General features: G+C 38.9%; 1 protein-coding gene and 1 pseudogene across 2 annotated transcripts in view; one reads left to right on the forward strand and one right to left on the reverse strand.

Moving 5' to 3' along the window:
* The window catches only part of LOC126483764 (baculoviral IAP repeat-containing protein 6-like), a 140843-nt gene that overhangs the window by 51212 nt on the left and 72937 nt on the right, over positions 1-16694 (reverse strand). For both annotated transcript variants that reach the window (XM_050106910.1, XM_050106911.1), the window contains exon 4: positions 1838-1878. In XM_050106910.1, coding sequence (XP_049962867.1) covers positions 1838-1878 — 41 coding nt within the window. The remainder of the gene's footprint in view (positions 1-1837; positions 1879-16694) is intronic.
* LOC126485760 (5S ribosomal RNA) lies at positions 10023-10139 on the forward strand (annotated as a pseudogene).

Consider the following 16694-nt stretch of genomic DNA (forward strand, 5'->3'; position numbering starts at 1 on the left):
AATAGTGAAGGTAGCAGAGGATCAAGTAGGTAAAAAGACGAGGGCTAGTAGAAATCCTTGGGTAACGGAAGAGATATTGATGAAAGGAGGAAATATAAAATGCAGAAAATGAAGCAGGCAAAAAGGAATACAAACATCTCAAAAATGAGATCGACAGGAAGTGCAAAATGGCTTGAGGACAAATGTAAGGGTACAGAGGCATATATCACTAAGGATATAAATATCAAGAGCTTATATGGAAACCCAGTTCCAAGCAAAGAAGGGAAAGCAGAAAGGTGGAAGGAGTATATAGAGGGTCTATACAAGGACAAAGTAGTAGAGGGCAATATTATGGAAATGGAAGAGGATGTACATGAAGATGAAATGGGAGATTGACACTGCGTGAAGAGTTCTGACAGAGCACTGAAAGACCTGAGATGAAACAAGGACCCAGGAGGAAACAACATTCCATTAGAACAACTGATAGTCTTGGAACATCTCATATGAGGTCTAAGCTACTGTCCGAGAATGTCAATATTGACTCTTGAGCAAAAATGTTTGACCACCACTGCATTAAGGGTCGTTCCACATCAAATTGCTTAATTTTGGAACATTTGCTGCTTTAAAATCATGGCTTTCTATGAAATTTTATGTCAACATTTGTACAAGCCCCCATAAACATCGGTAAAGTTTGGATGAACGTTATTCGTCTAAACAAAACTGGTCGAGATATGGCCATTTGTTTGACTACATGTGCAACTCGGCACAGAGCGAGCATGAATTTCTGGCGACTGAGCTGTTACATCTTAGGAAATATTTTGTTGAATGAAATGAAATTTGGCCACCTTGTACAACTTTATACATTCTCTTAATAACAATAATAATGAAAAGAATTACACGTGCCATATCCTGCCAGAAAATTTTAGACAAAATCAACTGAAAAAGTTTTAGATTTGGTTTCTTCTCTTATCAGGGACAAAGGGTACAATGAACATGAAACTTGGCATGCAGTAACCTAACAACACAAGGTTCTCAAATATAAAGTTTCATTTATGTACCACTTTCCAGCACAAAATTAATGAAGTGTTAAGTTTAAGGTCTTGTAAGAAGGGCAAAATTGTAGTATTTTTACCCGATTTTTACAAACCTTTCCAAATATGGCTCATTAGAAAGACTATACTTTTGACCACCAAAGTATGATTGTCCAACAGTGGCTAATAATGCTAGATAATTTGAATCAAAGTTGGGCATGAAAATAAAAAAAAAAAAATTGGATTCTTATGTCTCTTAAACATATGCTGAACATGAACCTTAGTATGCAACAGGTTGGCTTGAGGCCCAATAAAGCAGTCCCATCAGCGGCCTGCCAGCCTTCCTCAGAGACAGGGACGAAAATTTTAACAGAAAAAACTGGTCAGTAGCACAAGGCAGTGCATATAAAAATTAATTCATCTATTTTCAACAATCCATAAAGTTTTTGAAAAGGTTATATTTGTGGAAAGGTGAAAATATCCCTATTCAACACTTCTTTTACAGATACCATTTTCTATTTAAGCTTCAAAATCAGTTTTATTCTAAACAACGTGTTTTAATCCATGGTGCAGGGAGGCCTTGATGAGTTGACATGGACTGACAAAGTTGTTTCCCTTTGACCATCTATTCATCTCAAAGGTATCTTAAATATAAGTAAATAACTAATTAATAATAAATACATTTGAATATATTTTAATAAATGTAATTATTATAAACGTGATGAATTCCCTATAGAACGTGCAACTATGTAATCAACCACACTTTACGTGTAGAATTTTAACAACTCATTTTTGCACAAAATCAGACTATAATGCAAATTACATACCCTGTTATCAGTGCTTTCAGCATAGTGAACCTTGCATCATCCTGTAAAAGAAACTTTCATAAATACATCTTTTTAGGAACAAAAGCAAAGATCTTAACTTGAAAAAATAGTTTTCAATAACTACAATATATGAGGGCAGGCTGGAAAGTAATGCCTCCTAATTTTTTATGTGAAAACTCTTAAAGCATTTTAAATAAAACAAAGATTATTGACATTCTGTATCCCTATTATTCAAGTCTATATATTTATTTCTCAACACATTCACTCCTGCAACCAACACTTTTCTCCCAACAAGACATCAGTTTGTTGATACCATCATTGTAGACTGCCTGAATTGCTTGACAGAGTCAAAACCTCACCTCTCCTTATATCGATTCATCACTATCAAAACAATGTGCTCGAAGATGTTCTTTAAATTTTGGGAACAGATGAAAATCGGACAGGGCCAATCAAACTGTTTGGAGGATGACTGATGATGGTGGATGCAAGGCGTCTGACAGTCGCAGATGTCTATTCATGTGTGTGATCTGGCACTGTCATGCTGAATGAGAGGGTGCTACATGTGTAGATGAACTCTTTGAATCCCAAACTCAATTAATTACATTGAGCATTCTTTCACACACTGACATAGTTAAGTTACACACTGCCACATTACATGGTAGAATTCTGAACCTCCAGCAGAAGATGGCTGCAAATATGTAGACATGAAGAATAAAGATGTAGTAATGTTCGTTTGATTTGAAGAGTTTTCACAAAAAATTTGAAGGCATTAATTTTCAGCATGTTCCCATACACAAATATGACAATGGAATTTTAAGGACTGAAATCATACAACAAAAGTTGAGAATATGGGTTGTATTAACATCAGTTAACTGAAGACACTGTCAGACCTGGTGGTCTAGTGGTGAAGTGCATGCCCGGAAACAGAGGTCAGGGATCGAATCCCAGTTAGGCCACTGAAAGTTTCAGTCTGGATTTAATTTGGCCTCCACCTTTGTCAGATGTAAGAGTTGTCAGGAATGATGTGTGGTTCATATTCCTTGTTAAACTTAAGTCTATTTTCCCTGGTCGGATAACTGGGATAGTTCATGGGCATACAAGTCACTGAAGAGCAACTTGCACCTTATTAAATTAAAGGTCTAATACAATTTTTTTCTATTAAGTTGCTGGAAATGTCGAAAGGAAGTTAGGAGTATGGGAAGAGAGACGAAAAGGAAAGAAGAAGAGCAGTGAGAGGCATCTGAAAGTGAGAACCAGAGTTAACCATTTGCTGATGCATATGAAAGTATAGTAAGAAGTACAATAACAGCCAGTAAAGAATGGAAATCTCAAAAGGTGAGAGAAAGTTGCACTGTAAATTTAAAATGTAATTTGCTACAGGAAAAAGTGAGGAACGTAAGAAGAAAACGACACACTATAAATTGAGGAAAGTAAGTAAAAGGCAGGATGTGGGTACCAGCCTGTACACACCATGTGGTAAGTGGGGAACCACATAAAAACCCATCCAGGCTGGCTGGCTGACCAGCTCGTCATTAATCGAGAAAGCAGACACAATCCAGGTCATGATCGTCTCTCAACATCTGGGAAGTAGCACATTAACAAACTTAGCTACCCAGGTGGGTCCCAAAGAGTAGGAGGAAAGAAAGGGAAGATTGGGAGACACCATAATGAATTCTCTGTCTTATTTTTTCCGATTGTAGCTGAACAAACCACCTACAAACCACGGACCTTGCCTCAGCAGGATGGCTTGTGTGCGCCTCAAAAATACAGATAGCCTTACCATAGGTGCAATCACATTGGAGTGGTGACCGTTCACATACCAGACAAATATGTGGTTCCTGCAGAGTGGCAGCAGCTTTTTCAATAATTACAGGTGCAACAGTCTGAATGACCTGGCCTTGTGATATTAGCCAGCAGGACCTTGCTGTGCTGCTACAGCACACAGCTGAGAGCTAGGAGAAAGCAGTTGAATTGCAAAGCTCCTTTGTGGCACGAGTCAGTGGCAAGCAGGGAAAGAGTGTGCATCTTGTGAACTGAGTCAAGAAGAACTGCAAAATTACACAACATAGCCTTAGATACAGAAGTAATGTGGCTTACTATCCATGGCATGCTCTGGTTAGCTCTGTACTATGAAAAACATTTTATCCTTAGTCATTTACCTAGACAGGGTCCTATCCAAAGTGCTACAAGAAGACTGAGTATCATTTTACTGAACTGAAAAGCAGCTATCTTCTTTAACAAAAGTTAGCAAACTTTGTTGTGTTGTAAAGTACGTAATCATTTAGTGAGCACAAGTTTTAAACTACTCCACATAGTTTGTATAACTGAACAGTTAAAGTTTCATCAAAGTACAATTACAAAGAGAAGTTTTATAGTATTTAGTTCAAAGATTTTTTTCTATTGAAATAATAGCATTTGCAATTTCCTGTGTCATGTAATCACCAGTGTTTTACATTTTGTGTTGCACCTTCAAAGTGTTCGGCATCCAACTGCACCTACTGATAGATTAGTTTCTGTAATTACAGTGTACTTGATTGCTAATAGAACCTTGGTTAAATTCCAGTTTACCTTGTTACTGCTTTCTTTCAATAGAAATCTTCAGAGGAACAAATTAAGCCCAATGCCTTTCCATTACACTCAGTCACAGCCATAAAAATAAAAATCATTTCACAGATGTAACATTATCCGCATATTACTATTTTAATAGTATCTGGTAGTGTTATACAATTTTCTTGGTGTATCAGTACTGTATTATTTCACGTTCAGTTCTTTACTATGGCATTGCGCCATACGTGTCATAAGATGAAAAATAGGATGCCTCTGTGGAAAAGACAAAAAGAAGCCAAATTTCTTTAGCAAACCAACAAAAATAACTTAATTGCTCTTCAGGACATTTAATATCTGTTTATAGTTTCCATTTTCTGATTTTATTTTAATTCCACATTATTAGTAATAAAGTATTAGTCTTCCATAGTTATGTGACTTCTAATTCACTTGATAGCTTCCAGTTGCAGAAATCTGTTTTGCTTTCATTTGATGTGAGAGCTGTAAATGAACAGAAAACAGCAAAACTCACGAAACATTAACATTGGTTACGCAGAGACAACCCCTCCCCCACACCACTCTCTCTGCTCTGCGCATGTGTGAATCTGGCAGCTTGGACCTGCTAGCATATGGCTGCTTGCTACTACTGCTGCTTACGTAGCTAAGCCACACTTCAAGTGGTGAGAAACGTAGCTAACAGCCACACTTCAAGTGGTGAGAAGTGGAAGGAGGTGTTGCTCATAAGCGACTCCAGCTCTGTGCATGCATGTGAGCACACTGGCAACTGATCGAACTACACTAACATAAACAGTTGTGATGATGCACTAACAGGGTTTATACGCGGACAATGAAAAAAAAAATTCCCAGATTTTTCCCAGTTAAAAATACACTTTCTCCTGGATGGAAACACACTTTTCCCGTGTTATTAAGTGACCGTATATTTTCCCTTGGAACTGTAAAACCTATCAATCCTTTGAATGGTTATGTTTTTATACACAGGCATAAAATTTCCCAGCACTTTAAGAAACGAAACTCAGGGAAGGAAACTCCTTTTGGAAAGATTTTTGATGTGCAGCAACATGTACACTGCATATTTTCGTATTACGAAAGTATAATTTCAAATTACACCAAACACCGCATGTTACTTTCCGAACCATTGCAGTTGAGATTGCAATGCGCTTTTGCAAGCCAGTCATAGCTAATGTCACGTGATCCCGCCAGGCAATGATAGCGGATATTCAGACCACAGGACACGTGGTGTCATCTAATAGCAACACCACTGTTATGTAGCGCGGATACACAAACATGAAAAAGTTACTGTTTTAAATTAATATACAGAGTTTTGCTACAAGAAAAGCAAAGCTTTCACATATAATATTGGTGTCTAAGGTTAATAAGCTGCAAGAGAAGCTAAGCTTTCACATATACTGTTGATATTTTTTGCGCGTGTTACACTTTCAGATATATCACACAAATGTGCCAGTAAAATTTTTAGCAGAGTCCAGTGACTTGACCTCAAAGTTTTCCACAAATAAATTAGCTACCACAGAGGAGAGAGAACTTCCCGTAGCACTACATCAATTTGCTCATAATAACGACATGAAGGTCTGAACTTCTGGGTTCGAAATACTTCTAAAAATGGCTCGTCATCAAACGCTCTATGATTTAAGAAATTCATCGTACATTCTCGCACATAGTTCAACTTGCGTAAAAGGAAATTTACTTTGAAAGTAACACTTTTCAAACCACCATTCGCAATATTTTCCCGCAACCTGTTAGAAATAGGTTCGTTTCAGTGGTAATCAAAGAGTGCCAGATAACAGGCGCCACCGCACTTTGGCAGCTGCAATGATGCAGGAAGACCGTATGTTAGTACGTGTAAAACAATAAAAGATCTTACATTATGACATAAAAGAAAGACATCAGAGGATACTCCAAGAGCATCAGAATGTCGTGAACCATACTAAAATGGCATACTTAAAGAGCACATTCGTATGTCCAGATTCACAATGAAGTAAGCCTAGACCTGATATTAAGCTTTTCAGTGTGGGTTTCCGGATGTAAATTTTCTTGCAGTACCAGTACTGTATTAACTCATTTTTCTTTATTATGGCATTATGCCATACGTGCTAGAAGATGAAAACGTGCACTTGAAATGCAGCGAGCAGTTGAAATTAGCCAATAATGTGGAACTAAACACTTTGCCTCAGGGTAAAAGATTAATAAAAATCAAATTTATTTAGCAAACCGACAAAAATAACTTCATTGTTCTACAAGGCAATTAATGCATGGCTGTCAGAAAAGTGGAAATAAAATAAAATCTGAAAGTAATAACGTATATTAGCCTAGCGTAATTATGTGAATGTATTTTAATTCACTTGATAGCTCGCGGCCACAGAAATCCATTTTGTTTTCTTTTGACGCAAGAGCAGTAAACGAAGAGGAAACAGCAAAATCACTAAAGGTAAACACGGGTCACGTGGAGACTACACACTTCCCCACTATAACTCTGGCTGCTCTGCGCATCAGCCTCCCCCGGATCTACAATATTTCTGAACCGCCACCCTCGCCCCTTCCCTCGAGCGTTTAAGATAAGACGTCAAAAATTTAAAAAATCGATTTTTCGAAAATATGTTCATTTTGTGGCACACATCTTTCTGAAGAGTCCGATACATAAAACATATATGTCCGAGGAAACATAAGACATGCTAATTGGTCTTAAGTGTGCCAGAGTGCAGTGCCACCCCTCTTCACACAGCATTCTTCTATCGCACTCTCAGTATTTCGCTCCGTGGATTTGAAACGTGTATATTTTGTACTGGATGCCATCAAATTATATTCATGACAGTGGAAATTAAAATGTCCTGTGGTGCCTCTCCTGCTCCCAGTTGTCCCGTTTGACACCCTGCCCCTCTTTTTTTTTTAAAAAAACACACCTCGCAATTAACATTGGATGAGATTGATGGGATTATTTGTAATAAAGAGAACAAGAACTCTTCAGAAAATTTGCACTCTTTATTGCCTGTTAGCTAATAACTTTGTTTTGGGTGACATAAAATTAAATAAAGGAGACAAGAGACAAGCAATACAGTACACATTTCTTCAATCCTTAGCTCCTAGCATGTTTTCTGTCTAATCTTGCTACAGGTTTCATGACATGCTTTCCTTTCTGTCACAGAATCTATTACCTCATCAAAGTTCATCAAATGTTCTTCTACATGAAAAATCGATATATTATTGTCTAATACTGCGTAAGCTGTTAATACAAATAGTAGCAAAGACTGGTGTGGTTTCTCGATCTGATTTCATCTGTTTTGTCACTGCCTGCTAAATAAAACAAAATAGGCTTTTCTAACACTGCAGAAATCTTAACACACACCAAATAAACGAGACACTTTTGGCACAAATGTGTCATTTTTATAACACGACAGAATATAATTCACGAAGACAAACATAAAATGCCTATTAGGCCTACTACAAGCAAAAAGCTTTATGTCAGAAAATAGTTTCACATTTTATTCATACGCTACAGTTTCTCAAGCATGAGATCGAAAAGCAGTAGTAGTCAGAGATTTTTATATAAATTTGAAATCGTCATATTCTTTCCTAATTTGTGTGGTGTCCCCGTTTCTTCTCCTTCCTCATTCTAACAAACAATCTTGTCATGACTAATTCTGGAACTATTCCTGCGTTCGTCAAAACGTATTCATCGGTTAACTTCACTAACCCTGCCAGTATCACCGGTTTAGTTATACCTGATTATTCTCCGGTTAGGCATTGTTATATTCGTACAAACTATTTTCCGCGCTACTTCCAGAATAGAACTTAAGGGGCTGCTAGACCGGGACTGTACAACTGGCCCCTACTAGTGTTGCAATCTAGCCAAAAATTTTCTGACAAAATTTCATTTTCCTGGATACACCGAGAAATAATATGTAATCTTTCTTACCCGTTATTCCTGTTAGTTGTTTATTTCCACTCTGATAGTCTGAATCTATGAATTTCCCTAGTACTTATAACACTGATCATTCGCAAACCCAAACAATAACATAATCAGACAGCGAATGGCATTCACTCTTTCGTCTTTACTCCGCTCAGCTTATATAGCCCGGTCCCCTTTTGCCTGCTGGAAAGTTTATTTCTGGATATGACGAGGATTCCCCCGACAGACATCACATACTCTATGCACGCGCTCGAAAATCAACTTATGTTTTTTTTTTTTACCGTGGGACCAAACTACTTAATCTAACTTACGTTAAGGACATAGGTGCTTTGTGAGCAATGTTTTTTCTGCTCAAGAACTAAAACAATAAATAATATTTGTTTTTTCTTGAGTTTCTACCAGATGAAAAAATTCCTGGATTTATCCAGATTTTCTGGTTTTCCCAGGTGTATACACCCTGGCCTTATTCAGGCAGTTAAGGGAAGGAAAAATTTAATTCTGATGGGGCCTGAAATTTAGTAGACAATGAGAAGTAATAGGATATGGACTGGGGGAAAGGAACAGAGGAAACCACCACCGGGTAGAATTTTGCACATAGCAAAACTTAATCATTGGAAACATTTGGTCATATGTGAAAAAGACATGGATACACCAGAAGGTTTCAGATGGATTATAACTGGCAATACAGATTTCAGAGTTGGATTTTAAACTGCAAGACCTTTATAAGGACAGATATAAACCCTGACCACAATTTATTTCATATGAACTGTCAATTAAGACTGAATAAATTGTAAAAGAGTAGAAAATTAAGGAGTTCAAGGAACTGGAGGTCGTTCCAAATTTCAGAGGGAGCATTGGGATTCATCAATTGATTGAAACTGAGGAAAGGAATAGAGTAAAAAGATGAATGGATAGCTCAGAGCTGAAATAGTGAAGGCAGCAAAGGGTCAAATAGATGAAAGCTTAGTAGAAATCCCTGGGCTTCACAGGAGATGCTGAATTTGATGGAGGGAGAAAATATAATAAAGCAGAAAATAAATAAAGCAAGCAAAAGGTAATACAGATGTCTAAAAAATGACTGACAAAAAATGCATAAATGGCTAAGCAAGAATGGCTAGGGGACAAGTCTAAGGCTATGGAAGCACATAGAATGGCTATAGGAAAATTCAAGTGGCATTTGAAGAAACTAGAATCATCTATCTGAATATGAAGCACTCAGATGGAAAACCAGTGCCAATCACAGAAGGAAAAGCTGAAAAGAGTATATAGAGGGGCTGCACAATGAAAATGAACTTTAAGGCAGTTAAGTTTTATATTTTACTTTAAGAAATCAAGCAATGGAAAATCCAAAATGGAATGTTACAATATTGTGAAAAGGAAATTTGCTATCAACCATATAGAGGACATGCTGAGTTGCAGGTAGAGACAACAAAACGACTGTCACTGGTCAGTAAGGCCTTAGTCAGAATTACACAGCATATTGTTACTTTCGGTTTGCTGCAAAATTTTTGAACATATTCTCAGTGCAAATATAAAATTTCCTTGAGACAGAAAAGCTTCTGTCCACGAATCAGCAAGGTTGCAGAAAGTATCAAACTTGCGAAACTCAGCTTGCCCTATTTGTCACACAATGTATTGCAAGCTATGAAGAGCAACAGGGCAGATTCAGTATTTCCACACTTCCATAAAGCATTTGACGGCAACGGCCTTGCCGCAGTGGATACACCGGTTCCCGAGAGATCACCGAAGTTAAGCGCTGTCGGGCGTGGCCGGCACTTGGATGGGTGACCATCCAGCTGCCATGTGCTGTTGCCATTTTTCGGGGTGCACTCAGCCTCGTGATGCCAATTGAGGAGCTACTCGACCGACTAGTAGCGGCTCCGGTCAAAGAAAACCATCATAACGACCGGGAGAGCGGTGTGCTGACCACACGCCCCCTCCTATCCGCATCCTCAACCGAGGATGACACGGCGGTCGGATGGTCCCGATGGGCCACTTGTGGCCTGAAGACTGAGTGCTACTACTATAAAGCATTTGATATGGTGTGTCACTGCAGACTTTACAAAGCTATCAACACATGGAATAGTTCCCAGATATGTGAGAGGCTCCAGGACTTCATAAGTAACATAATTGGGTACTGCTGGGAGTGCCCCAACAGGTTGGTAGCATACTGCTGCTGTCTGCTGATAATGCCATGGTGCATGGGAAGGTGGTGGTGAGTGACTGTAGGAGGATACAAGACGACTTGGATAAAGTTTCTAATTGGTGTGATGGGTGGCAGCTAGCTCAGGCCGGATTCCAGTCATGATGTTGGAGGTGTGCTTGCTTGTGTGTATGAATGGTGTATGTGTATCTTTTGCTCCATGTAGGTGTCTTAATTGAGCCTCTCTCGAGCTTAGTGTGTCTTATTTAAGGTAAGTAGGAATCTATCTTATCCTACATTGTTGATATTCCTACCTGGAGTTTCCAATGTTTGATTTCGTTAATGCTGATGAATAGGAAAAAGAAACCAGCAGTGTTTGGACACAGCTTAATAGCATGCTGCTTGTAGAGTCATGTCATGTAAATATCTGGGCATAATACTGCAAAGTAATATGAAATGGAACAAGCTCATAAGGACTGTCATAGGAAAGGCAAATGGTCGACTTCAGTGTATTGGGAGAGTTTTAGAAATATGTGATTCACCTGTAAAGGAGATAGCATGTAGGACGCTAGTGTGACCTATCCTCGAGTACTGCTCAAGTATTTGTTATCTGCACCGAGTCTGACAAAATTAACACATCGAAGAACTTCACAGGAGGGCTGTTACCGGCAGGTTCAAACAATACACAAGTATTAAGGAGTTGCTTTAGGAACTCCAACGGGAATTCAGGGAGGGAAGGCAACATTCTTTTTGAGGAATGCTATTGAGAAAATTTAGAGAACTGACCTTTGTAGCTGACTGCTGAGAGATTGTACTGCTGAGAGATTGTACTGCTGCCAGCATGCATTTCGCTTAAAGATAATGAAGAGAAATTAGGGCTCGTATGGAGGCATGTGGACAGTCATTTTTCACCTCACTATTTGTGGGGGAACAGGAAAGGAAATTACGAATAGTAGTACAGGTATCCCCCGCCACACAATATATGATCGCTTGTGGACTGTGTATGCACATGCAGACTTAGACGTACACAGAAAGGGAGGACGACACAGGTGAAGACGAGATGGGAGATACAGTACTGTAGAAGAAGTTGACAGTGCACTGAGACACACAAATCAAGGAGTACATACCATTTTATCAGAACAATTTATATCTTCAGGCAAGCCAGCTACAACAGAACTATTCCACCTAGTGTTCGAGATGTATGAGATTAGCATATACCCCCAGACTTCAAGAATAATGCTACAATTTCAATTCGAAAAAAAGCAGGTGCTGACAGATATGAATATTACCTCATTATCAGTTAAGTAAGTAATGATTGCAAAATAATGACATGAGTTATTTACAGAACAATGGAAATATGGGAAGAAGTCAACTTCTGAAGGTCACTTTGGGTTCTGGAGACATGTAAGAACACACTCGGCAATACTGGTCCTACAGATTATCTTAGGAGATACGTTAAGAAAAGACAAATCCACATTTACAGTATTTGTACACGAAAACAAAGCTTCTGACAAAGTTGATGGGAAAACACTTTTTCAAGTCCTCAAGATAGCAGGGGTCAGAAATCATGTGACAGTTTTAAGAGTCTATGGGGCAAGAAAGGAAAGTAATAGTTAAAAAAAAGTGAGACAGGTTTGTAGCCTTTCCAGAATATTATTCAATCTGTTCACTAAGCAAGCAGTAAATGAAACTATAGAAAATTTAGAAAATGAGTTAAAAGCAGGGAGAAACAAAAAGTTTGACGCCTGCCAATGACTTAATCCTGTCAGAGTCAGCAAAGAACTTTGAACAGCAGTTGAACAAAATGGACAGCGACTTAAGAGGAGGATATAAGATAAACGTCAACAAAAGCAAAAAAGAAAGTTAACTGAATGTAGCCAAATCAAATCACATGATACTTAGAGAATTAGATTAGGAAAAGAGACACTAAAAGGTGGTGGTGGTGGTGGTGGTAGTAGTAGTAGAGTTTTGCTATTTGGGCAGAAAAATAGTTCATGATGGCCGAGGTCATGAGGATATAAAAGATAAACTTGCAAAGGCAAGAAAAGCGCTTCTGAAGAGAAATTTGCTAACACAGAATATAGTTTAAGTATTTGCCGAAGGTATTTTTCTGGAGTATAGCCATGTACAGAAGCAAAATGTGGAAGATCAACAGTTCACACAAGAAGAGAATCTGAACTTTGGAAATTCTGTGCTAGACAAGAATGTTGGAGATTAGATGGGTAGCTCATGTAACAAATGAGGAGGAACTGAATGGAATTGGGGATGGGGGTGGGGAGGGAAGGGGGAGAAATTTGTGGCACAGATTGTCTACAAGCCAGGATCGGTTGACAAGAAATTGAGATATCAAGGAATCATGAATTTAGGTACACGAGGGAAGAGTAGAGTGGAAATATATATATATATATATATATATATATATCTAAAAACAAAGATGATGTGACTTACCAAATGAAAGTGCTGGCAGGTCGACAGACACACAAACAAACACAAACATACACACAAAATTCAAGCTTTCGCAACAAACTGTTGCCTCATCAGGAAAGAGGGAAGGAGAGGGAAAGACGAAAGGATGTGGGTTTTAAGGGAGAGGGTAAGGAGTCATTCCAATCCCGGGAGCGGAAAGACTTACCTTAGGGGGAAAAAAGGACGGGTATACACTCGCACAAACACACATATCCATCCACACATATACAGACACAAGCAGACACAAGCAGACATATTTAGGTCTTTAAATATGTCTGCTTGTGTCTGTATATGTGTGGATGGATATGTGTGTTTGTGCGAGTGTATACCCGTCCTTTTTTCCCCCTAAGGTAAGTCTTTCCGCTCCCGGGATTGGAATGACTCCTTACCCTCTCCCTTAAAACCCACATCCTTTCGTCTTTCCCTCTCCTTCCCTCTTTCCTGATGAGGCAACAGTTTGTTGCGAAAGCTTGAATTTTGTGTGTATGTTTGTGTTTGTTTGTGTGTCTGTCGACCTGCCAGCACTTTCATTTGGTAAGTCACATCATCTTTGTTTTAGATATATATTTCCTACGTGGAATGTTTCCCTCTATTATATATATATATATATATATATATATATATATATATATATATATATATATATATATAATAAATATAGTAAGCATGTGAAATGGGTGTAGGTTGCAGCAATTACCTGGAGATGACAAGGCTTGCATAGGATAAAGTAGCATGGAGTGCTACATCAAACTGGTCTTCGAACTGTCACTGACGACGACGACACCAACAGCTTAACAAATGTTTAAGAACTTTGGAAAGCAATTCAGACAGTTACTCAGCCAGCAGAAGGCATTATAGAAGAAGCTACCAACTGCACAAATGGACAGACTGGGAATGCATACTTGCCATTGCATACCTTTTATGAGTCAAGGTATTTGTTAAATGTAAATAGCTACACTGTCGATGGTTCTTTTTCAGGCACTGTGCAGTCGATCACAAGCTCCCTTCACAATGAAACACACATTAATACCCTGTGTAAGTTTACCTCTGCCTTGGATAAAGGTAATTATTTCTTGTCAGAGTGCAATAACTTCTTTGTATGTTTTACACTGACACCCACTCACTCACCGAATAATCACTAATTGCAGCAACCCAATGAAGAAGTTTCTGTGTTAGCAGGAAGCCATTTGTAGATGGAGTAAACTGAACTCCACCTCCAGATTTCACATTCAAATAAAACCGATACATAGGCATTATCAGCAGTTTCCTACTATTTACTTAATTGATGGTGCACCCAATTACAAATTGACTACAGAGAACAATGTAATTAGCAAGCACTATGCTGAAAACAAATTAAAACATTCACCTGTGGTTGAAGCCCACTTTTTGTCTGTGTGCACTTCCTAATATATAACCTACTGATTATCCAAGGGATCACACTTTGGTGTAACTTAAATATTCAGATTATAGTGGCCAGTAGTAACAACAGTTATCGGTTCATCTGGCAGGTGGCACAGCTGGTCTTTCCAGTACTAGTCAAGAAATCTTCACTACTGGGTACCAAATTTGGCGCCTTCACATTTGTCACTTCAACTGACTTCAATAGGAGGCTTCAGTCATAGCTCAGTAATGTGTTCGTCACAGCTGACGACGTCTGTCAGTTGCACCAATGAAATATTACCCGTATTTCACAACATTTGATGTCAAACCCGAGCATCATTCCTGCAACTAGTCAGTCTGTAAAGCCTTAAGCAACACTTATTTTATAAATGTTATTTTGGTGATCGCGTGAAAATTTAGAGGATGAACTGCCATTTCCATGCTCCCCAGAGAAACAATATCAGAAGACATAATTCAGTATTTCAGTCTACTCGACGTTCCTTTGTTTCGGTGCCAATATGGTCACTGGGTGATTGCTTGGATGGCACTGGTCTTTTTACTGATTTAACATAGGAACCAAACTGCTTAAGATTTTCTGTCATCAGTAGTAACATTTTACTTCTTAATTCACTGATGATCCACACATGGCTCCCCTAATGCTAATTTTAGTTTCATTGATGTCTGTTTTTCTACAAGACTTTGAATATGAAGTCTGTAGTGGAGCTCGATTTGCTTTCAGAGCAGCTTTCTCAGGTGCTGTTGAATCACAATGGGTCTTCTGCATCCATCATAACACTATCTACACCACCGGGGAAAAAAATTTGTGCATCCTTTTAAAGATTTCCAATTCACTCAAGATATATTGTTGCAACAGTGCACATCAAGTACACAAAAGATTACATTTACAGATAAATAGCACAAGCATTTCTCAGGTACCAGGTACCGACCCATAGTGAAACACCCATGTTGATACACCCGTATTGGTACCTGGTGCAGCCTCCATGAGTGGCAATGCTGGTGCTGACTGGCATCTAGTCAATCGTACAGATGGCAAATACTGTCCTGGGATATGTTATGTCGTGCCTCTTTGGCCTGTTCACCTAGTTCTGTAAGAATTGTTGGCTGACAAGTCATACGAGTCACTTCTGATTCCAGTACATCCCGTATGCACTCAATCAGAAACAAGTCCGGAGATTGTGCTGGCCAGGGAAGCTGCTGCACATCTTGCAGAGCATATTGAGTTTCGTGGACAGTCTATAGGCATGTGTTAAGCTGTTGCAGGTGAGCATTACCCTCTTTTAAGAACAGAAAAAGGACAGGTGGAACATGTTCTGCATGTACCAACTGCTGGTTAGCATCCCCCTCTAGAAACACTAAAGGTGAACAACAGTTGTAGCTTACTGCATCCCAAACCTGAAGGCCTGGGGTGGGCCAGTGTGTCTTTGATAAATACACTATCAGACAGTACTCACCACATCTACATTGCACACACGACCAACCATCACTTGCATGCAGGAAGAATCTGCTTTCATCACTGAAGACCACGGTGTGCCATTCCATCTTCCAAGTGATCCTCTGACAACGCCAGCTGAGCTGTGCATGTCGATGCTCTGGCACGAGGGAAGACAGGCTTGAGGTGAGCATGCCCATAGTCCCACTGCTAATAACCTGTATGCAACAATGTGTTGACATGTCTGGGCTCACTAGCTCTCTTGTCTGTGCTGTGGTAGCTGTACTATCTGCCATTGCTGCTCTCACAATACAACAATCCTGATGGGCACCTGTGCCACATGGAAGCCCAGAACTTTGCCTTTGGGTGTGAGAATGTTCATGTGACCACTGATACCAGCATTGTTGGACAACTGCCACAATATATCCAACTTGTGTGGCAATTCTCCAAAAGGACTATCCAACCATTTGGAAGGCTACAATTTTAACCCTTTTGAACTTGTTCAGTTGGCTGTAGGAAGTATTACTTTGTCTCCAACTAAGCTACCTGTTGGCAGACGATGTTTAAGCCATTATCAGTACATTCACTATTCCCCAGGTGGCATATACCACCACTGGATCAATCCAATGTCTTCTTTCCAGGTTTATTATTTTTTTTCCAGCAATTTACTTTTACATCCTGTAAGAAACCTTGTAAAAGACACTGACTGCTGGAAGATTTAACTGATAACCACTCATCTGTATAGACTATTCTGTGCACATGTCTACTATTATGCGGTAATAAACTTTTTCAACTGTTTAACAGTTTTGTTAACTGTTTACTACAAGCTGCAACATGACAGACTTCACAGTGAAACACAAAACAGAAGAAAGGAAGGTAAGGAAAGAATTTGTAATGATGGATGGATTATAAGTAAACAAATTCCAACTTA

Source organism: Schistocerca serialis, chromosome 6, assembly GCF_023864345.2.
Source record: "Schistocerca serialis cubense isolate TAMUIC-IGC-003099 chromosome 6, iqSchSeri2.2, whole genome shotgun sequence".
Classification (NCBI taxonomy): Eukaryota; Metazoa; Arthropoda; class Insecta; order Orthoptera; family Acrididae; genus Schistocerca; species Schistocerca serialis.